This window comes from Haliotis rubra, unplaced genomic scaffold (assembly GCF_003918875.1).
Source record: "Haliotis rubra isolate DU_JTF1 unplaced genomic scaffold, ASM391887v1 Scf257, whole genome shotgun sequence".
Lineage (NCBI taxonomy): Eukaryota > Metazoa > Mollusca > Gastropoda > Lepetellida > Haliotidae > Haliotis > Haliotis rubra.
The window spans coordinates 979,033-1,003,427 of record NW_025766636.1 but is presented as its reverse complement, the minus strand read 5'-3'; the positions used below and the strand labels follow the sequence as shown (position 1 = coordinate 1,003,427).

General features: G+C 43.6%; 1 protein-coding gene and 1 long non-coding RNA gene across 2 annotated transcripts; both read right to left on the bottom strand.

Annotated features, from left to right (window-relative positions):
* Nucleotides 1–21,522, bottom strand: LOC124279830. Its single transcript, XR_006899492.1, has 3 exons — nt 21,503–21,522; nt 21,410–21,411; nt 1–2,477 (listed from the first exon to the last, which is right to left on the bottom strand). It is a non-coding gene; the product is annotated as an uncharacterized LOC124279830 (long non-coding RNA).
* Nucleotides 1–22,441, bottom strand: LOC124279829 (calcium-responsive transcription factor-like). Its single transcript, XM_046715708.1, is given in 14 exon segments — nt 1–3,683; nt 4,318–4,702; nt 5,275–5,413; nt 6,395–6,563; nt 8,067–8,217; nt 16,471–16,677; nt 16,948–17,085; nt 17,829–17,896; nt 17,898–17,941; nt 18,183–18,372; nt 18,761–18,918; nt 19,325–19,603; nt 20,107–20,314; nt 22,367–22,441. Coding segments are annotated over 12 exon segments (1,860 nt in total). The 5' UTR covers nt 20,288–20,314; nt 22,367–22,441; the 3' UTR covers nt 1–3,683; nt 4,318–4,566.
* Nucleotides 22,442–24,395: the final 1,954 nt, after the last annotated feature.

Genomic DNA, 24,395 nt, shown 5'->3' with positions numbered 1-24,395 from the left:
TTTTTAAACACTTATTTTATTTGTTGAATTTGTTGACAGAATATTTGCAGCTATGTCAAAGCCATGTCTCTTCAGCTCTGTTCTGCAACTGTTCCAACTTACTGTGCATTTTAAACAAAGAAAAGCCTGTTTTGTTAAAGAATGTGAATGACATTTACACAAAATTAGCCATCAAATATTGGGGTATCATGAGATTTCCCTACCAAAAACAACACCACAGTGTCCATCCTGAATTTGAAACATTTTTCTTGATCAGGTCTGACATAAACAGACATTTTCTCCATAAGCACTATTAACTCGTTCATCGGGAAGAAATCTCCAAATATTGTGCAGTCCTCAAGAAAAATCAGGAACACTGTTTTATGTCTCTGCCAAACAACTGAAATACATTGCACAACTCATGCTGTCAATCGTATTATGTACATTTTTTACATGATATGCAAATGAGATCCTATTATATATACAGAAAATAAATAACAATGAGCAAACACATGTCCAGGGCAATGCACCAATGCCTGGGTCATATATGGAGATATTTGTACAACAAAATGAATTCAATACCATATAAATAAGGCAATATTATACATTTCTTGGTCATGACATATAAATCACTGAAGAGAAGTGAACTGTTAGATGGATTCTACACAGATCCTGTACAGGATTTCCTGAAGTACTCTGTTTGATACACTTCATGTTCCTAGACTGCGATTACACACTCCATAATAATACTTGGGACTAATTTGTCTCTCTTAGTACAGAATTACCTTACCTCATAAATGTAATTTCATTGAGAGGCAATATTAAGAATCATATTCAAATGTAGCTTAAGGTGAAGCTATGCTACCAGACAAGTTAGTGTATTTATCATGACAGAGATATATTCCAGTACGTAGACATAGTGAGTAGAATTTCATAAATTCTTTGTGAGAAAGGAACCTACCCTTACACCCTTATCTTCTAAAAAGTCCCTCAAAGAAGTTCATCAACATGATCAAGACATCATGACCAAGAAACTTAAATAACAATATACTTACACAATACATGTAACACAAGATCACAGATAGAACAGTAATGTAACCCACGACTAGCTGTCTCATGGGAGAGACAACATATCATGTAACAAGCATCACATCCGCAAATACACCTACACATGCTTTCGGACCCAATATTTGACCTCACATATTAGTGAGTGAGTATAGTTTTACGCCACTTTTAGCAATATTCCAGCAGGGGGACACCAGAAATGGGCTTCACACATTGTACCCATGTGGGGAATCGAACCCGGTCTTCGGCTTGACGAGCGAACGCTTTAACCACTAGGCTACCCCACCTTCCCCACCTCACATATCAACATGCACTACGTCTGGTCAGATCCGTCAGTAATGTCTAACTGAATACACAAGAACAATTCTGTGTTGACAAGTAGAGACTGTTCATTGATATTTCATGATTTCCATGTGTTTGAAACCCCACTGCAACTAAGCTTTAAGTTACAGATTTCATAAATGAATAAATATTGTTAGATATATTAAAAACAGTTTTGCTGATTTACACATTTGTTCTGGATCTCCAAGAAATGAGAGCATAGAAGTGATCTGTGTCACTTGTCAACAAAATATCCACAGAGAGATGGTAAAGAAATGATGTAAAATCATTACAGAAAGCCGACAGTTTGGCTCCAGAATCTATGCATCTATCCACTAGGTTTGTCGTTCATGGATCACCTGACCTAAGGAGGTGTCCTCAGATCAGAGTAAAAGATTGGGGGTTTCACATCCAAACAACATGGATGCTTCACCCACCGAGGACTGCACAGTTGGCCATAATGATTCATTTACTTGCCAAGGCAGGAACAACCCATCAGGTGATAATGCTTCTACTCTGGGAAAATTAAGCACAATCCCTTTAACCCTTAACTTTCCCTTATCTTCTTGAAACTGCTACATCGAAAAGGATCTTATATTTAAAAGTCTATAACATCAGCAATACCTGAAACATTACAAGAACATTGTATCCACATCCACATGATCACAAGTACTGAGTCATATCACATAGAGAACATATGGAAGAAAGAAAGATTAGTTCAATAAATGTTACCATGAAATCTTTTCACTATACAATCAAAATGAAGTCACTTTGTAAACAGAAAACAAAGTTCCTCACCAGAAAATTAATGCATGATTACAATTTGACCACATTTTAGATGGGAAATAGACAAGCAGTGCTTGACCTTTTTTCAGGTGTATAGTGTAAAAATAAAAAACCTTCAGGCAATAATGGACTCTACCCTTCAAAGAGCCCAATACTTCAAGATTGCAGGACTAAATATGTATCATTTTTATATGTGTTATTACTGCAACACTTCATGGTGAGAACAGGAAAACTGAAAAGATCTCAGAAATATGTCATTACTTTATGAAGCAGCATAGCTATCAGCAGTGACAGGATGAGACGTGGATCAAAAGTAACTATGGTAACTAGTGACGATTGTTGGTTTGGATGAAGTTTGTAGTCAGGATGCCAGGAAGGGATTTCTTGTCATGGGAACATCATGCAAACATGTTGAGTCTGCTTCCAGAATCAACTTACTGGATTTATTGTTAGGACTAAAACCATGCTATAATTGTGTACTATTTCTGTAATTTTTACCAATAGTCAGGGTCACTTTTACATGTTTCAATTTGATCACTCTGGCCAATGAACGCCTGACTTAAAATCAACTGCAGCAAAAGTGTAACATCATCATCATGTCTTGCTTTGGAAATCGAACGCATTAATTAATCAAGTAGGATCACTTACTATCACATTACAACAGCCAGGTTGAAAGGGGATCACATGTAGAAACATTTCCTGGGTTAGAAAAAGAAAATGTATTCTCACTAGTCCCCAAAATCTGCTACAGAGCTACCATCATTCTAACAGTAAAAGTGGACATGGAAACACCACTTATCTTTCTTGACAGTCCCCAAATAGTTACCTTAAGATAACCTCCAACCCTGAAAGTGTCTGTAGTATACAGTATGGTTACAACAAGCACCTGTCTGTGCTACAACAAGGCTACATGCCAGATGATATGTACACTCCCATGATGGAAGTTATTTAGTCAGTTCAACTGCCCTACACAGCAGTCAGAGCAAACACAGCGATAGTCAGCCGCAGGGTGAAGTATGCAGAAGCCTCAGTGAGATAGAGAGATCAACACATGATTTCACCCACTGTCAGATATGTTGACATCTTGGTGAGATGAAGAGAGATGAAGGCATGGTCTCTGAGAGAGACTCTGTGAGATAGTAAGATATATTGGCATGATGTTGGCCACAGTGTTGGATATTTGACATCTTGGTGAGATATATAGTGAGCGATGATGGCATGATTTTGGCCACATGGTCAAGATGAAGACACGATCTTACCAGTAAACACAAGATATCTTGACCACATAGTGAAACATTTTTACAACATCTCGGCCACACGGTGGGACATCAATCTCACCCACATAGTGGGACAGTAATATAAGGTCTCCTCCAAGCGGACACATGCAGGGATATGTTCACCTCCAACACAGATTGAAGAAGGGTAAGTGAGTTACGTCGACAGCACTTGAGACACATTGCCAAGATGTCAGCCATATAGTCACATACTAGGATGAGCGCTTGCTGTAGTCAGATGCACCAGTCCTTGCTCATCTGAAACATCAGCAACTTACATGAAAACCAAATCAAACTGTCACATATTTCAATTCCAGGCAATATTCACATAGGAAAAGTTCAAACTTAACCAAACGCTATGTGTGGCACCAAGCACCATACTCAATTTGCAACTACTTTGAAAACTGGGAAATATATGCTATATCAAACTATTTGGTTTTTGATAAGCAATAAGAACACCATGAAAAAGTTAAACAAAAGTGGATAATGACTTCTCTTTTGTTTGTTACAGAGTGTAACAGTAAATTGTCAGGCAGCTATGCAACATCATTACAAATAACAGAGGTCATGCATCCCCAGATGTTTACTATAAAAATGAAAATCAGGGCAAATGTGGGAGTCTCGCCCACAACCAATGGAATTCTGGAGTGACCAAGGGAGGTAACTGTACAGTGACCTGCAAACAACTGAACCATACATGCCCCAAATTTAAGCTAAAAGGAGAATAAATATACAATAATGAGAATAATTGTGGCAAGGACTAATGTCAAATTCTAGAATTTTCAGCATTTCTTAAATCTGAAAACCCTGCATAAGCAACCAATCAAACATGAAACTAAAAAACATTACTACTATTGTAAGTAACTGCATTTAAATGGCAATAGATTACTACCTTCCATTGAGGTCACAGCTATCATGTGTGCCTGCTCCAGGTGTGCCTGAGCCATCTGTGCCTGATCAAGGTCTGCCTGGTCGAGGTGTGCCTGTTCGAGGTGTGCCTGATGCATGTGGCTCTGATTCATGCTTGCCTGATCCAGTTGTGAAGGGTCAACACTCTCCATGTCTCCATCTTCACCTTCATCATCACAATTCTCATTATGTATGATCTGAGTGTCAACAATTTGTAGCGGGGTTGTCCCGTCTAGACCATCGGCATGCTGGGATGCCTCCATGTCATCACACTGCTGTTCGGTGTCGTCTCCCATGGCACTGCCGACAACGATGTCCTGTGAGGATCCCATCTCCTGACCAGTGCTGTGACCCTGCATGGGTGAGAGCTGAAACATGGAGCCTTGTTAACCACTTTTCACAATTCTGATCCGCTCAATTCAATCACCAACCTTGCTGTAATAATCGCCCTGGACACTTATCATGCTTAGAAAATTGACAAAGGGGCTGTTTATTACATCCATACACAATTGGTTCGATTTTTTAAATGTAGAAATAGTGAAGAAACTCAATTCAAATGTCTTTGAAACTAACTACTTTGTCATAATTATGAGGGAATAATATACTGGTGCTTTGCTTCTATAAGCTTCTGTCATATTTCAGTCCTGGTAGGGGTTCCTTATAAAGATTACATATAGACTGGTCAAGAAGTTGGTTAGGAAGTGCGTATTGGATTAATATTAATATGGCAAATACAGACTTATTGTACAGATCCTCCTGCCACCATTAACATATTTCAGCCCTCCCCACCAATTGAGCCATTGCTTCAATCAAACAAAAAAGATAAGGCCATCAACGAAAATAATTTCATTGTATGTTCTAATGTAATTCATGACAGGAGCATTGAGCCCTGGTTGGTCAAATCTGTGAAATTGAAACACAAGAGTCTTCTCCTCCTTACCTGTAGCAGGCTGCGGCTGGGAACATCCCTGGGTGTAGGCGGGACAGGAGCTGGGCAGTCTCCGGGGTGAGGGTGGTGCTCACTTGTGTTGTGCCGTCACTCAGGTGGGTCTCGATGCGAGATATGATATGGTGGCCATCTACAGAACATACATGTTGTAAAATGTTCAGAGTTGTAATATGTTGCAACTGAAATCTGCTGGTGGTCCATTACACTGGTTCACAGAACTGGTAACTGTGCAATGCACCAGATTATAAACACACCTCTAATATACTTATGAAATTCATTTCAACTGAAACCTGTAAATAAAGAACACTGCCTCCTTTCCCGAGGTTTCTGTACGTGGATGGCTTTCATGAGCTTGTTCTGTGTGAGAGTGAACAACGTCCCCATGTTCTGTGTGAGAGTGAACAACATGCCCACGTTCTGTGTGAGAGTGAACAACATACCCTCGTTCTGTGTGAGGTGACTTACATAATTATCTTCTCTGCGGGGCAGTGCTTCAGGCAGAATTTTTTTGAGTGTTGCCAATTGGCACCTTAACTACTAAAATGTGTGCCAATGCAGTTGAGACTTTTGCCATTCATGGTAATCATGGTATAAAAGACCTGTGGATTATATTAATTGTTGTGCCAATGAGGGCTCTAGCATTGAAAAAAAGTGCCATTGCATATTTTTCAGTGTGAATGGCGCAATGGCACTTGCCTGGCTGAAGCACAGTGCACAAAGGCTCAGTGTTAGAGTGACCTACCTTCCCCAGGGTTCAGTGTGAGAGTGACCTACCTTCCCCAGGGTTCAGTGTGAGAGTGACCTACCTTCCCAAGGTTCAGTGTGAGAGTGACCTACCTTCCCCAGGGTTCAGTGTGAGAGTGACCTACCTTCCCCAGGGTTCTGTGTGAGAGTGACCTACCTTCCCCAGGGTTCTGTGTGAGAGTGACCTACCTTCCCCAGGGTTCTGTGTGAGAGTGACCTACCTTCCCCAGGGTTCTGTGTGAGGGTTTCCCAGGGTTGTGTGAGAGTGACCTACCTTCCCCAGGGTTCTGTGTGAGAGTGACCTACCTTCCCCAGGGTTGTGTGAGAGTGACTACCTTCCCCAGGGTTGTGTGTGAGAGTGACTTACCTTCCCCAGGGTTCTGTGTGAGAGTGACAGTGACAGTCTCCGGCATGGGCCCATCTTCTCCAGGTGCTACCCCTGACAGAATAGAGGGGTCAAAGGACTGCAACTCCCCGTGAGGATCCAGTGATGATGTGGATGTTCCGTCCTGGTTAGTGATTATTTCAACATTCACCTGATAAAGAAACAAGCATTAGACCATTATCAATAGCAGGAAGTAAGCACCATAAAGCTATTCTGTAGGATGTCCAATAGCTGTGTGATGATGTGGATGCCCCATGAAAGAACAAATACAAGAAGACAAGGTTATCAGTATCTCCCTCCACAGTGTTCTGTTCCTATTTGGTTCCTGTTTTTTTTTACTCCACCACGACATTCATGTCCTGAAAACACATACCACATTTGGTTTCCCTATCTATAATGGTTTTGCAAAAATCTGTCCCCATCATCTGTCCTGGATACGGATCTATAATGGACAGATCATCCAATATAACAAACCCCACAAAACGTGTTGCAGGGGATTAAGAAAATGACATGTAAAGATTGTCTAAATCTTGAATCTGTGACATGGCAACATCTCTGCAATTGCAGAAAGAAGCAACACATCTATTTCCTCCACGCCAAACAAACAATATGGCTGTGTAACCACTCTACCCCTAATACTTTCAATAATTGACTAAACACGCTAAATACTTTAAAACAGAGAACAGATATGGTGAGGCATCAAATCTTCATCTGTCAGATGAACAACACAAACATGTTTGTTGTTGATCCTGATTCATAACCTTCAGTGTCAGTTGAAATGAGATATAATCAATTCAGTGTATCAATGGTATTCAAGTTTACAGCTACTTACGGTTGAAGCAGTAAGAGGAAGAGAACCATTTTCGATGTCTTTGAGAGCTTGATGAATGTGATTCTTGAGATTGATGATGTCGATGCCCCATGAAAGAACATATACAAGAAGAAGACATGGTCATCAGTATCTCCCGCCAGTGTTCTTATCCTTATTTGGTTCCTGTTTTTTTTACTCCACCACGATTCATGTCCTGAAAACACATACCACATTTGGTTTCCCTATCTATAACGGTTACTGAGAAAATCTGTTCCCATTGGGGATACCGTGCATTAAGTCAAGAAATGCATGACAAAGGCCATAACTCTGTAACAAATTGTAACATGGTTTTCCGTTTTCAAACTCCATCAAGGCATTCATGTCCTGAAAACACATACCAAATTTGGTTTCCCTATCTATAATGGTTTTTGAGAACATCTGTCCCCATCATCTCAGACAAACAGACAGATTCCAATATAACAACCCCCGCAAAACGCGTTGCAGGGGATTAAGAAAATGACATGTAAAGATTGTCTAAATCTTAAATCTGTGACATGGCAACATCTCTGCTATTGCAGAAAGAAGCAACACATCTATTTCCTCCACGCCAAACAAACAACATGGCTGTGTAACCACCCTACCCCTAATACTTTCAATAATTGACTAAACACGCTAAATACTTTAAAACAGAGAACAGATATGGTGAGGCATCAAATCTTCATCTGTCAGATGAACAACACAAACATGTTTGTTGTTGATCCTGATTCATAACCTTCAGTGTCAGTTGAAATGAGATATAATCAATTCAGTGTATCAATGGTATTCAGGCTTACAGCTACTTACGGTTGAAGCAGTAAGTGGGAGAGAACCATTTTCGATGTCTTTGAGAGCTTGATGAATGTGATTCTTGAGATCGTTGACAGTTGGGAATAAAGTGAGATCATGGCGTTCAGGAGCTTCTCCCCCCTGGCACAGCTCCTTCACCACAAACACTCTGCAAATACACCAACTTTCGTTTACACTTTCACCGCAACACTCTGCCAATACACCAACTTTGTATACACCAGAATATTGAAAATTTTAATATAAATTGTATATTTGTATACTTATCCTATCTCACAGTAAGCACTTCTCTCTCTTGATTCGACACTGAGTTGAATGATGTAAACTTTGTCCCTAGGCCAACATCAGAAAGTGAGATAGCACGCATAATAAAGAAGAGTCCATCAAAGTCATGTGAATTAGATCCGATCCCAACATGGATCTTACAATCTGCATTGGACTCTATCTCACCTACGTTAGTGGCCATGTTCAATACATCGCTGGCTGCATCTGAAGTACCAAGCACATTCAAAATGGCTCTTATTCGTCCACTTATCAAGAAAACTTCACTTGATCCAAATGACATTAGAAATTATAGGCCGGTGTCTAACCTACCATTTCTATCAAAGGTACTTGAGAAGATTGTAGCAATCCAAATCAAAGAACATCTGGAAAAAAACAACCTGATGGAAGAGTTCCAGTCTGCCTATAGAGAACACCACAGTACAGAAACAGCACTCCTTCGTGTGCAAAATGACATCCTTTCTCATCTCGACAATCAGAGAGTAGTACTTCTTGTTCTACTAGACCTGTCAGCAGCCTTCGATACAATAGACCACAGTATCCTTCTGTCTCGACTTGAGAAGACTGTTGGTATCGTCGGACCAGCATTGATGTGGCTTGCGTCATATCTCAAAAACAGAACTCAGTCAGTGAAAGTGGGTGAGGCCGTGTCAGAAGAAAGGTGGTTATCATATGGCGTTCCCACAGGGTTCAGTCCTTGGAGCACTCTTGTTTACCATCTATATATGTTGCCACTAGGTGATGTTTTCCGGAACCACTGCATTGACTTTCAGTGCTTTGCAGATGACACCCAGAGCTGTATCGCCTCCAGGATTGTATCACTTCAAGACAAGATAACGAAGCTGGAAAGCTGGATCAGTGACATCAGAACTTGGATGAGAATTAACTTTCTCAAACTAAATGACAACAAAACGGAAGTATTCATTGCTGGGCCAAAGCACTTACAGGAACGCATGACAGAATTCTCAGTCAATATTGGACCTGTGAATGTGCCTGCCTCTTCCCAAGTGAAGAATCTAGGAGTTGTTTTTGACTCCCACATGACCATGAACAAGCAGGTCACCCAAATGTGCCAGTCTTCTCACTATCATCTTCATCAGATTGGTAAACTAAGACGATATCTTTCAGATGAAACCGCCAAAACTCTCACTCAAGCAACAGTCATATCTCGCCTTGACTATGCCAATTCACTTTTGTTTGGGATAACAGCTTCCCTGGTTCATCGACTCCAGGTTATACAAAACACAGCCGCCAGGATAATAACTCGTTGTCCTCGAAGAGACCACATCACCCCCAGGTTAAGAGAACTGCATTGGCTACCCGTTGCCAGACGCATAAAATTCAAGGTGCTTACCATTATCTACAAGTGCCTGAAGACCAACACTGCTCCATCTTACTTGTCATCTCTTCTAAACAACCATAGACCAACAAGAACTCTTAGATCACAAGATAAAGATCTGCTTATCACCAGACCATCCAGGACCAAATACGGGGACCGCTGCTTTGAATGTGCAGCTCCCATGCTATGGAACAACCTCCCTATGTCGCTAAAATCCGCCCCAAGTCTACCAACTTTTCGAAAACATTTAAAGACACATCTATTTGAAATGAAATAGACTATCTGCACAAGCGCCTGTGAGCAGCCTAGCTGGAACTCGGCGCTATAGAAGTAGATTATTATTATTATTATTAGGCCTCTCTTGTCCATCCGCCCAAGCACTCCATGCTAACCTCACTATAACACAGCTTCCTAACTCTCATGCAAAGCATGCGGCATGCACCACTAGCTGCCCATGTGACTATCTCCGAATCATCATTCTCATTCTTGGAGCCACTGGATAATATCCATCTTGGAGAATCTGCATAGCGGGGAGGATGGGCGGGAATCCGTCGCCTGAGATAGGATAAGTGTATAAATGTACAATTTATATTAAAATTTTCAAATTGTTAAACTTATCCTATCTCACAGTATGCACTTATCCCACGGTCGGACGGCGGGACGCAGATACTCTGTGTTTGACAGTGCAAACAGCAGGAACTGTGTAGACTGGAAACGACTGTAGATAGCGATGCACAAGGGAGGCCTGTTCCGCATGCACGCAACTCATATGCTTGTGTTCTCTTGAACTCCTTGGATTACTAAGCACAACGTCTCCCAGGGAGATGGGTGCTCCCGAGCAATGTGGTGTTCGGCCGCAACCTCCGAAGAAGGACGAGAAAGTATGTCACTTCGCCACGATTTTCAAGGTACCCCCGTAAATTAAAGTCAGTTGACAATAATCGGGCCAGCCCCTGCTTCAAGAAGACCCCCACAGACACCGACCAGGGGCAGGTGAAAGAGAAGCACTCGGGAACTCCAAGTATTAACGTTCAGTTCCAGAACAGCATCAAATTGACCCCCACTCCTTTGCGTAAGCTAGTCAAAGGATGTGCCCGGAAACTTCGGAGTCGGAACGCAACAAAATCCACTAGAATTCGGGAGTGACACACTTCACTGACGTAATTGCTTCGAAAAGTAGAGGTCAGGAAACATGAAATGTCAAACCCTTCCACATCGTGATACAGAATCGAGCTCCAGATTCATCCAACCACCAAGGTGGTAGTATCTCCGTGTCTTAGTATAAAACTAAGTGAAGTAGTTCTAACCCATAAGCAATCAAAACATAAGGCAAACAGCAAGTTCAGACTTATATTCAAGAAAATACAGGGAAGCAGCCACCGCGAGGGACCGTTCCCTATCTGCGTTGGTGGGCCGTAGACAGCTGTTGTGCGAGCACAAGGGGTCCAAACTGGTGTAGGCCTTGGACATCCTTGACTGAGAAGTCTCGAAGGTAGTGCGAGGAGAAGACCGAGTCGGATCGCCAGAAACATCCTTCCATAATGGCGTGGAGAGAGCAGTTACTATGCAGAGCCATTGTAGACGCTAACGCCCGTGTCTCATGTGGATTGGAAGCTGTCGGAGGCGGTAACCCAGCGAAGGTGTAAGCCCGTAGGATGGTGGCTCTCATCCAGAAGGATAAAGTGGTGCGAGACACTTCCGCCCTGGATGTTGAGGACAACGGAATGAAGAGGCGCTTGCGGAGATGGCGGCGATCTTTAGAAGCAGCAAGAAAAATCTTCAAAGCCCTAACAGGGCAAAGCTGCAGGTCTTCATTGTCATGCGGCCCAAGGATCGTGGACAACGGTGGGATGGTAAAAGAATGATCGGGTTGTCCCGGGCACCTGATTCTTCGCTACAAAATCCCAACGGAGACCGAGGAAGAATTTGCCATGCTTCTTCCATTCAAACTGGACTCTGTTAACGTCCAAAGCGTGGAGTTCAGAAATCCGAGCAGCTGTAGCCAAGGCCACAAGGAAGAAGGTCTTGAAGGAGATCTTCTCAAAGTCCTTCTGAGCGAGGGGTTTATAGTCCGTCGAGGCCAAATGACGCAGCACCACAGATAAATCCCAAGCAGGAGGTCTAAACTTCTTAGACTGATCGGCCAACTTAAAGGACCGAAGCACATACTGAAGCTCAGGAACCGTGGAGACCTTAGAGCCTGTGGTGGTAGCCAGGAACGAGTTGATCGCAGCAAGGAAAGTGGCCAAAGCGGAACCCAAATACTGCAGAAACTCAGCGACTTAGAAACAGGAGACGTAATGCCTCTGGACGTGCAATATCTCTCAAAACATTTCCACTTCTCATCATAAAGTGAATGGGTGGAAGTCCGATGAGCAGAAGTGATGGCCATAGCCACTCTCCGAGAGGAACTGGGTTTAGGTCTGCGAGCTGTGCGAGATCGACAAACCAACTCCTGACTGGCCAGTAAGGCGCGACCAAAGTCAGTAGAATCTGCCTGGTCACCTGGTCGTAAGCGTTGAGTCCCTCCCACGAAATCGCCAGAGCGTCGACATCCCACGCTAGTTGGTCTGGTATTGGCTAGACAAACTGCGGGAGCTGATGGTTGAACAACGTGGCGAATAGGTCGACTTGGGGCCTTGATAACGGGAAGACCAGTTCCCAAAATATCTGTGGGTTCAATTGCGACTCCGTGGGAGATGGCCGATCAGAGCGGGACAGCGCATCTGTGATGACATTCCTGACTCCGGGAATGTGTCTGACTCGAGCATTGATGGCGAGGGAGTCGATCAGATCAAAGAACCGAAACCCCAACTGAAGGAGGTTCGCCGAACCCGTTGACCCGAGATGGTTGATATACCAGACGACCGAGGAGTTGTCTGTCTGAATCAGCAGGGAGGACCCCCAAGTTCTGTTGCCCAATGTCGAATGGCGACAGAAGAACTCGAGTTCGTCGATGTACAAGTCCCGTTCAGCGGATGACCACAGCCCGGCAGTCTGATGATGAAGAAAGTGAGCCCCCCAACCTTTGAGCGACGGGGCGACGAACAAGTGGTGCGTAGGAATGAACGGCATCAAACAAACTCCGGCGCAAACGTTCTGTTCGACAAGCCACCACTGAAGAAAAGGACGTAAGGGTTCGGGAAGACGAATCAACTCCTTGAGATTCTCTGAGACGAGATATGGACGCAGGAAATGCTGCAACAGACGCAGTTGCAATTGTCCCCGCCGTGTCAATGCCTGTGCTGATGTCAAGAGGCCCAACAGTTCCTGCCACTGTCATAAGGTCCTGGCCTGCGACAGTGCTAACGGAACTGGCTGTTGAATCTTCAGCCACCTGTCTTGGGGGACGAAAATCAGGCCCTGGTGCGTGTCAAAAGTTGCTCCGATGAATTGAAGGGTCTGGGTCGGTGTTAGTTCCGACTTCGGAGCGTTTAACAACCAACCCAGCTGCCGGAGTAGCTTCGTACTGAACTCCAACTGACGTAGAAGAATAACTGGGTCTCTCTGTGCCTGAATGCAGTCGTCTATTTAACTTTCGAACATGACCCCGTGCAGATGAAGAAACCTGGTGATCGGCTTGGTGATCCTGGTAAATAGCCACGGGGCCGTGGAAATTCCAAAAGGCGGGACGGTCCATTGATAATGGATCCCTTGGAAGATGATTCGGAGGAATTTTCGTGATTCCGGATGAATGGGCACATGAAGGTAAGCATCTTGCAGGTCTAAGCTGACAAGAAAATCCCCTTTCTTCAGAATGGTGCGAAGAAGGACGATCGACACCATCTGGAAGTGAGGTGGACGCTGGAGATAGTGGGCATTGAAAGTTTCATGTTGAAAATGAGTCTTAGTTTTGTGGAGTTTTTCTTGGGAACCAGGAAGATGGAGGAATAGAACCCCGGAGTCCTGGGCGCCGGACCGAGAGACTGGACTGCACATTTCTCTGTGAGCGTACCTATGGTGGAGTGAAGAACCTGGACCTGGTCCGCCAGGTAGCCGCAGTGTCCTTGATGCACTGTCAGCGGCGGACGTCCGATGACTGGAAGGTGATAACCTGTGGCGAGGAGGTCGGTCACAAAAGGATCGTCGAGTATGGTCCAGTTGGGAGCAAACCTCCCTAGTCTCTTGCCCACTGGAGAGTCGAATATGGGGACGGCTGGAGGGGGAGTTCCCAGTCGTGCCCTTGTTTCGACGAGTCACTGCTTGGGGCCCCACACCCAGCTCGGGAGTCGGACTTGGGAGGACGTCGGGAAGAAGTGCCACAGGAGGACCTGCTACCTCTAGCTCGGGCCGAATGGCCACGTAAACCCTGATGCAGTTCCGGATGAGATGGCACAAACCATGGAGGCCTCCTCTGTATCATGGAAACTTGCAGATGAGACTTCTGGAGTTTCAATAATTCCACTGAAACTTGAAATTGAGTGTCCCGATCCACCTTCGTCGAAACTTCTCCAATCATGCCATTAAACAAGGATTCTGCAGACCAAGGTTGACGGAAGAGTTCAGCCTTAAACCTGTCATCTCATGAAGACAAAGTGAGTTGGCCGCAACGGCGAACTGCCAGGAGATAGCCAAGGAAATGAGACAGCTGGTCAAGTACGATCTGAAATTGGTCCAGTTTAAGGGACATACAACCTCTGATGTAAGCATCCTGATCAAAGAAAGAGTGCTCCACTGATGCCACAACCATGTCCATTGCGGAGATGATGCAGTTGATCGAGGGTAAGGAACGACGAATAGCTGTGTCCATGTGAGACAGTTCTCTGTCTTCAACTAGAAAAGCTGAACAAATACTCTTCCCGCAAAGTGTTTGGACATCCTCATCCACCGAAGGGGTAGTAGCCAAGGACTGGAAACCATGGAAGTGAGATGCTGGTAGCGAAAATCTAGGTGAGGGCAGGCCATCCTTAATCCGTTAAGGCTTTTAAAGGCATGATCCAAGGAGGTTGTGAGATGAGCAATACAAGGTCGTGGTGGGAAAGTAATAGATGTCAAGTCTCGTTGTCTCATGGGTTCTGTGACATAGGGAGGTGGAGCTTCTCCACTATCCAAGCTAACACTTGAGGCTCATCAACAAAATCCAAACTTCCCTCTGGGGAATCCACAACCGAATGTGCTGGAGACACCAGGTGGAACACCAGGACTAGATGGTCCGAGGGAAGGAGCATTCCCCGTAGAGTGAGCAGCCTGTTGTTGATTCCAAGCAGTAGTAAGAGCACTTAACATCGCAGCCAGATCTGGGGGAGGAGTAGTTTCCTGCACATGAGTCCAGGAATCGTTTCGGCGAAGTCTATTCACCACATGTCGTTTCGGTGAAGTCTTCTGTTTCGGCGAACGTTGTTTCAACGAAGTACAATTAGGTGAAGTCCGTTTAGCAAATGATCGATCCGGAGAATGCTGACTCTTAGACTGGTGTTTCAATGAAGACCGGTTCGGCGTACGCTGTTTCGTAGAGAGCCGGTCTAATTCTGGGGAAGGTGGGCAGTCCGGCGAAAGTCGAGGTGGCGAAGCGTTACCTGACGAACTGTGATTCGATCTGGCAGGCTTCGGCGAAGTAGAAGATCAAGGTAGCTGGACACAAGACACATTTCTTATCGCCGAATGGGAAGGAGACGGTGAAGTAACAACTGACAGGCATTGAGGCGAGGTAGACTGGTTCCTCTCACTACTGGATGAACAACGAGAGCGAGAACGGCTTCTGCGCAGTCAGGTGTAGAGATCAGCTGATTCTTGTCCGAAACAGATAAGCCAAGTTGCCGAGATAACTGGTCTGGTGAACGAGAGACAGAGAGCGTAGTTCGAAGGTCCTGCTGTGTAGAGGTATCCTGAGGGGTGGTAGCAGTCTCGACAACCACAACCCAGGACGTGGTCGAAGACGAAGGACTCGGGATGGAATGTTGAGAGCCCAACAAATGCCGAACATCTTCCGATAAGCAAGAATCTGACGACGCTCTCATGAAATCCTCTTCATTCGAGTGAGGGGACTGTGATCGCCAAGCAGACAAAGTAGGACCTTAAACTTTCCTTTCTTGGAGGGACTGGGTCCGTCAAGTGAAGCAGCATAACAGGCCTGTCAGCAACACGACAAGCGCAAGCCTGAGTGTAGTCACCAAACGCCTCGAAAGGGTATGGAGTTCTTGGGCGGATGGACAAGAGAGGCCTAGGGAAAAAGTTTACATCGTGCCACACAGTGTCGAATCAAGAGAGAGAAGTGCATACCATGAGATAGGATAAGTTTAAAAATTTGTTAGACTTTAAAGTGAGTTATGGTTGTCTAACACTCTGTGTTGGCTCAATTGAGTGTGTGTCAAATATGTCATTAAACCACCAAGATAATATCAATCACAGGTTTAACTTGTCAAGACTGATTGACATATTTAAGTTACATTTTGGGATTAGCATGAATATTGCTACTGGCAAACAAGGATAAGTTGAGCACCGACCTGACAATTGACCCGTACTAGCATGTATGAGTGTCGCCCACTGGCACTTGCCATTGTGATAAAAGGGGCCCCAGGTTGTCCGCGATCAAGTGTAGTGCGACTTGCTACATCGACATGAGAGTCTTATGAGCAAGGCGTGTGCAGCTACACGCGGGATCAATTTCATCGTCATGCAATGCACGTGCACTAGCCTACATCTGCTCTACCTTTCACAAACCAAATGGGTTTGCTCATTGAAGTGCACCGCCTACTTCTCGTAAACGTATTCTCTGCACCGGTCCAACTTATCCTTGTTTGCCAGTAAGTATAACATATATCACCATCAAGAATGCATGTATACCTCAGTTGCTTGCGTATGGCATAGACTCGGGTCTCCCCTGCCGAGACCATCTCTCGTATTTTCTGCACCACCCGAGGGTGTAGCCTCTGGTCGCCACTGTCAGTCTCATCAAACTCTAACTTGGCTGGTGTAATCATCAACTTGGGGGGCTGGGGAACATCTTCATGGAACTCATGAGCTTTCTCTGTCGGGAGCTGGACATAGTATCTGCAGACACAAACAAAGAAGTGTGTTGGTGTTCACAGGGTCTAAAGACAACAAGATGTTTTCAGTAAATCTCTGACCATGGGCACGGGGCTGACAAACATGAAAACATAATCAGAGGAATCTGGGAATAAAAGCCCAAATCATCATAACCATAGGTTTCTACCCAGAGAATTATGACGTCTTAAACTACAGGGGCACCTGCAGCCCCTTGTTATCAAATGATGATGATTATCCATGATAGATCATACTGACTGGGAACATATACATTACCTCTCTTGCCCCCAGCCATCCACACCCCTGTCTTTGAGGTCTTGAAATGCTTTGTCCATGGCAATCTTTAAGGATTTCTTATCTAGTGTTGTTGACACATAAAACTCTGGGAACTTCCTCACTTTCTTAATATATATTCTGAAACACAGAAGTGTCACACTTAAGGACAAGGCAGGATAAGGGCCCTTTTTGACCCACAGCATATCAATTATTTACATAAATTAGAAAACATTTTAGAGATTGCAACGAGAACATGATGAGTTCATACAAATGAGAACTAGGCTTCAAACACATGCACGTTTGGGACTTATGAAAATATGTAATGCATAGATAAAGATCGTGTCAGAATGGCTGATTTTAGACCTTGTCAAGAAGCTTTACCTGAATTTATACATGTCTCATTTTACCAAATGTCGATAAAATCAGTACAAATACATTGGGTCAAAGATTTGATCATGCTTTGATTTATATTTGAAGTAAAACAAATGTTTTCTTTACACATTTATGTTTCATTAAATCTTAAAACTGCAGAACCTCTAAAACCTTCAGAACCTCTAAAACCTTCAGTACTTTAAATATGACCAGCAGGTATCTTTACCAAAGTTCTCTGTGTGTTGTCAGAACGATAGATAATACTATAACTAATAATTGTAAGGGCATTTGTAATGAGCTGAACTCTGCACAATGGAGGGGCACACTCAATGCGCTAACATACAATCTCATTATTATTACCCCGGATAACCCAAGATATCTGTGAGGCGCTAGAAGGTTAATAGTCACATGACTTATCCAAATAGATACCCATTCTCTGCTAGTGAACAGAGGCAAATTTGAACAACTACACTTGCCTAATACTGTGAAATAATAGTGTCTGTGCCTACCTTGCAGGGCATGTCTGCCTGTATTCCCCCTTGATGGGGATGTCCAGCTGCTTCTTGGGGTTCCCCTTCCCGTCTCGGTCCATACTGACACTCCTGCACCACTGCTCGACTCCCTGCAATCACAGAACTCACAATGAATGATCTAGGTTTAGATGAACTGACAGAGGTATTTGATACATACGACAAATTCTGTAAAAGCGTTTGTTCTGGTTTAGGGACCCAAATACTGCAGTAGAGATGCAACACACTGGACAACTGAGGAGGCATAAACAACTGTATGAACTGAGCTATTGGATCTCACTGATGGCTGTCTGCTGTGGAGCAGGAACTCGTTAAGCCTGGCAGCATACATACCTGCATTAACAAATGGGATGCCATCGAAGGGCACATACTGGGACTTCCACATGAGGCGGGTGGACGGCTTAGCGGGACTTGGGGACTGGCGGGTGCCCCAGAAACTCTGCGTCTGCTGCTTGTGGAAGGTCAGCAGAAGATCAAGGTCAACCTCACTCTCTACATAGCCTCGATAGGAGTCACCAATTTTCTGAAAGTCATACATACAGAATATGATTTCTTGCAATCAAAATGATGATGTCTCTCTTTTTCATTCAATATTATTTCTTCAGTTAGAAAGGAATTTGATGGTTTTCAGAATGTTTGCAACAATATCAAGTGTATAGATGTTGATGAAAGCAGCAGCAAGCATCATCTGTATCATAACAGTGACCAGGCCTAATACTGGTCAATACAATAAGCAATGATCTCAGTGTCATGGTAAATTACATGTGTCTCCTATTGTAGGCCTAGATAAATCCCTCACAATGGACATACACCATTTTAGTTGACCTCAGATGACCTAGATACATCCCTCAAAATGGAAATACCCTATTTAGTTGACTTCTGAGAAGCCTAGATCCCAAGTACAGGCCTACCTCACAGTTCTTCAACCTGGCCGCCCAGGTGGGACAGTCTGGTGGGAGGGCCTGGGGTGGTGGCTGGGGAGGGGGCATGAGGACGTTATCCGTGGAGCAGGTGACCCCAGCAGAGTCAGCAGCTGACACAAACTGGGCATCGAACTGACCCATGCCATCTGGAACACATAAACTGCAGTAAGTATAAAAAAGTAATGGAATATCGAAGACCAACAATCATGCAGACTGACTGCATTAAACTATACCAGCAGCTAGTACCAGGAGAATGAAATATATCACACCTACACCTTAAACCTTATTCTTAATACATATGCATTTCTAGGATTATGCAACCAAAGAAAAAGAACATTGTCTGCTAAGATATTTCTGCCATCTTACACACAAATGCAATATATTCTCAGTCTCACACTGATTTATTCAGCAACTAAAATGAATACATGGGCCAATGACAAGTATAAATAAATATGTTCTTAATCAACAAATTGCTTTCAATATATGCAAGCTCTGATACAGAAGCCAACTGGTGGTATCCGTATTTTGTTTTCCATACAGCACAATCTCTACCTGTTGTATCAGGCTTAACTTGCATGTGCTGGAGCAACTCTGAAGGATCACTGACGGCAATGATGGTGGCGATCTCAGGGTTGTTGATGTTTGGAATGACCTGCCACACTTTGCCAGCGCCATCTGGCTGTGAGGTCGTGATGAGGTCAGCAGCAGTGGGCACGGTGATGATCTGTATGGTGTCTGGGTTGGCCAGTATCTGGGGGGTGGTTATCGGGGCAGCAAGTAGACTCTGAAGGGTGGCATTGTCTGTCCTCACATCTGAAACCATAGCCAAGGCTGAAGGTTTAGCACAGAAATTAACTGTCATGGGTGCTTGTTATAAACCTAATACTGAAAGGAAAAGACTTGAACATGTTGACAGTTCCCTTGATTCAAACACTACAGGAATGAACGCCACCCTCAGCTATACTATCACCGTATGACAGAGGTAACTTAGCAAGTCTAGACTGACAATCAACCAAGTCAGCGAGCCTGACCACCCGATCCCGTTAGCCGCCTCCTACGACAAACATGGGTTACTGAAGATCAATATTCTAACCCGGACTGTGGGGAATCGAACCCTGCAATGAGTAACTGTTCACCTTCTCTCAGAGCAAAGGCTCCACCCACAAGACAATGGTTATGGTCTGATCAACATCATAAAAAGAAGGATCAGAATAAGTTTCATAAAGGTTAAAAAGATGTTTCCATTTTAGCTCCCAAACTTTAAATTTTACGACTAATTTGAACTTACAATGCAACAAAATGCATGATCATGATGACAAAGCAAAGGTACTCACTGCCAAGAAAAGAATTAGTAAATCCCGCAGAAGCAACATCAATCTCTGAAGTTATCTCCCCTTTTGAGATAGCAGTAAGAGGGAGGTCAATGATGCTACCATCGATGTTGCCGCTGCTGACAACAGGTATTCCAACCACGACAACATCAGAGCTAGAGCTCACTCCATCGTCTTTGGTCATCGTGGTAACTGACAGTGGTCAGTGGCTCTGAAAATTATAAGAAATGTTCTAAAATAGATTGCACCATATTACATGTATCATATGAAGCATAATTTAATGTCTTTTTTCATCAATGGTCTTCCTTTCGATTCACTGCAACGCTGGGGTAGCCCAGTGGTTAAAGCATGAACTCGATCGTCAAGCTGAAGACCGGGTACAATTCCCCACATGGGTACAATGTGTGAAGCCCATTTCTGGTGTTCCCTGCTGCGACATAGCTTGAATATTGCTACGAGCGGCGTAAAACTAAACTCACTCACCCATTTAAACACAGTATTAATCTTCAATAGCAGGCTTTTTAGGTACATAACAAAAGCATTTGTCATATAAGTCACTACCTCAAGCATGACATGTTTGTCCTCATGCGTTATACCAGTTGGTCTGATCACATCATGATGAGCTTACAGGCCAATGTCTATTAGTCTGAAGCAACATCTTCTGTAGTCCCCTCTTTCCCATTATGTTAATTTGTGATAGACTTCTAACTGATTCAGTGCTATAGAATTGCTTGTTTAACACCACAGTCAGCATTCTTCCAGCTGTATGACACTGACAGTATCTGTAGACATGGTAGATAACCAAGTCTTGCCCTCAAAGACCAGTGACTGATCTTTCAAAATAATGAAATCCACTCTCAAGTGTTTCAGTATGTATATCTTTTGTGTTGTAGACTAATCATTTTCTAACCAGTCTACTTTGTCATCACACAGATCATTGCAAGAGTGAGTGAGTGAGTTTAGTTTTACGCCACAGTCAGCAATATTCCAGCTATATGGTGGCGGTCTGTAAATAATTGAGTCTGGACCAGATGATCAACAGCATGAGCATCGATCTATTCCATGCAATTGGGATACAATGATATGTGTTAACCAAGTCAGCAAGCCTGACCACCCGATCCCATTAGTCGCCTCTTATGACAAGCATAGGTTACTGAAAATCGAATCCGATCTCATTGCAAGAAATAGAACCCAAATCTGATGATGCTTGCCAAAATTCAATGCCTTCTCAATGCAGCCTGCTGAAGCCTATACAGCAATATTCACAGCCTTTCAGCCTCTTTCAGCCAAAGACTGTCACCAGAACCACTCAGATTAACTGATTGTTTCCGATAATTATGAAAAAACATAAAATACTTTCATTGATATAAGTTTTATCAATTGGGCATACAAAAAGAACTTTTTAAAAAACAATGATCATGATTATCAATATTTAGGAAATATCATGTAGATCTGGTATCGATCGTGAGAGTGATATAAATGTAATGATAAAAAAATTGTTCCATTTGATGGAATAATATATAGATCTGATTCTGACATACTCAACAGTTCAGGCTATAAAGTAGTAAATCATGTTTTAATCTACCTAGAAGTAAACTGATAATATAGTTGTGGTCACATCATACAGCTTTTTTTTTTTGCGTTTTTATTGTTGGTGTTTTTAATACATACACAGGTCAACATGATCAAATTCTAGTTGATAATGTTGATATCAAATCAACTGAAAATGACAGAATGTGCAATATCAAATATTTATATTTGACTTTTTCGTGTAGTCTTTTGTGTGTAGTGATAAATTTAAAATCCATGGATGCAATGTGGTAGTAAGAAAAGAAAGACAAAGGCTAGTTCCGATTTTTTTCTCGTCTTTAATTATATGCAATCACAAATCGATGTGCGTCACGAAAGGTGCTGTATTTTTTTTCTCCGCATGTCGACCATACATAAAGTCTAAACGGACATTCCAGGTAAATGGTACCCAAACTTGCTTATCAGTAGGCACAACCTTCAAAACATAAAGATCTTTGATTCTGGATGACTTCGAAATATCATTTGTGATCCTTATTTGCAGATATTCCTATCTATAAAAATAACAGTGTGGCCATGACACTTCAATATAATTGATAGTTTTGGTGCGTGATCGTCCCCCCACTAGTCATCTAACAAGGCACTGAATGGGGTACTCGAGCGTGCCCCCAAACCTCCCCCCGTCCCAGCTGCCTATTTTGAACAAGTGCTAAATTTGTCAAAACGAGTCACAAACCTCGAAATCGTTCAACCTCGTCTTCAATATGGCGTCCAGAATGAGGCCCAATAATTGCGCATGCGCCGAAGTTATATCACTCGTCTCATGAGGAAATAAATGTCAAACCACATTCGTTATAACAGCAGTTCCCCAATGACTTCCTGATCTCGTGATCGTTTTATGATAAAATCAAATGGTACTCTCCCTGTGCTTTTGTAGTGGATATGCACAGCTTCCGCTTTATAATAATGATAATTTTCTTATAATTGCATTAATGGGACATAACTCTTCCTGACTTACGTCTAAAACGACGAAACCATTACGTGAGTGAGTTTAGTTTTACGCCGTACTCAGCAATATTCCAGCTATATGGCGGCGGTCTGTAAATAATCGAGCCTGGACCAGACAATCCAGTGATCAACAGCATGAGCATCGATCTACGTAATGGGGAACCGATGATATTAAGCTGTATTGCATTTAATGAATAGCATTCAGATCTCATTGGGGTTTTTTCATCTGTCCGTCTGTCTGTCGTGGGTGCACTGTGTGAAGCCAATTTCTCTATTTGCCCACCGTAATATTGGTGGCAAATTGCTAACAGCGGCGTCAAACCATACTCACTCGCTCTTTCGGTCTAGTGTAGATCTAGAACTATGTCGTTGCCAATGTATAAAAGTATGCAAGCAGATTTAAATCTGAAGACTTTTGAAAAATCATCATGGTATCAATACACACTTCTACACAAACCTTGTGATTTCTTCTGTTACATGTTAGACACTACAGAGTGGGAATTCCGGGTTAGAAGTGGTCCCCATATGCCGTAACTTTTGTCGTAATAGTCGACTGGTCCTCGGCAACCAATGCTTGTTGTAAAAGGCGACTTGTTCCCAGCAACCTGTGTTTGTTGTAAAAGGCGACTGGTCCGAAGAAACCCGGGACATGTTTCTTCTAAAAGGCGACTGGTCCCCAGCAACACATGTTTTTTGTAAAAGGCGTCTGATCCTCAGCAACCTGTGTTTGTTGTAAAAGGCGTCTGGTCCCCAGCAACCCATGTTTGTTGTAAAAGGCGTCTGGTCCCCAGCAACCCATGTTTGTTGTAAAAGGCGTCTGGTCCCCAGCAACCCATGTTTGTTGTTAAAGGCAACTGGTCCCTAGCAACCTGTGTTTGTTGAAAAAGGCGTCTGATCCCCAGCAACCCATGTTTGTTGTTAAAGGCTACTGGTCCCCAGCAACCTGTGTTTGTTGTAAAAGGCGTCTGGTCCCCAGCAACCCATGTTTGTTGTTAAAGGCTACTGGTCCCCAGCAACCTGTGTTTGTTGTAAAAGGCGACTGGTCCCCAGCAACCCATGTTTGTTGTAAAAGGCAACTGGTCCCTAGCAACCCATGTTTGTTGAAAAAGGCGTCTGATCCCCAGCAACCCATGTTTGTTGTTAAAGGCTACTGGTCCCCAGCAACCTGTGTTTGTTGTTAAAGGCAACTGGTCCCTAGCAACCCATGTTTGTTGAAAAAGGCGTCTGATCCCCAGCAACCCATGTTTGTTGTTAAAGGCTACTGGTCCCCAGCAACCTGTGTTTGTTGTAAAGGCGACTGGTCCCCAGCAACCCATGTTTGTTGTAAAGGCGACTGGTCCCCAGCAACCCATGTTTGTTGTAAAGGCGACTGGTCCCCAGCAACCTGTGTTTGTTGTAAAAAGCGTCTGGTCCCCAGCAACCCATGTTTGTTGTAAAAGGCGACTGGTCCACAGCAACCAATGTTTGTTGTAAAAGACGTCTGGTCCTCAGCAACCAATGTTTGTTGTAAAAGGCGACTGGTCCCCAGCAACCAATGTTTGTTGTAAAAGACGTCTGGTCCCCAGCAACCTGTGTTTGTTGTAAAAGGCGTCTGGTCCTCAGCAACCCATGTTTGTTGTAAAAGGCGTCTGGTCCCCAGCAACCAATGTTTGTTGTAAAGGCGACTGGTCCCCAGCAACCAATGTTTAATTGTAAAGGCGACTGGTCCCCAGCAACCCATGTTTGTTGTAAAAGGCGTCTGGTCCCCAGCAACCTGT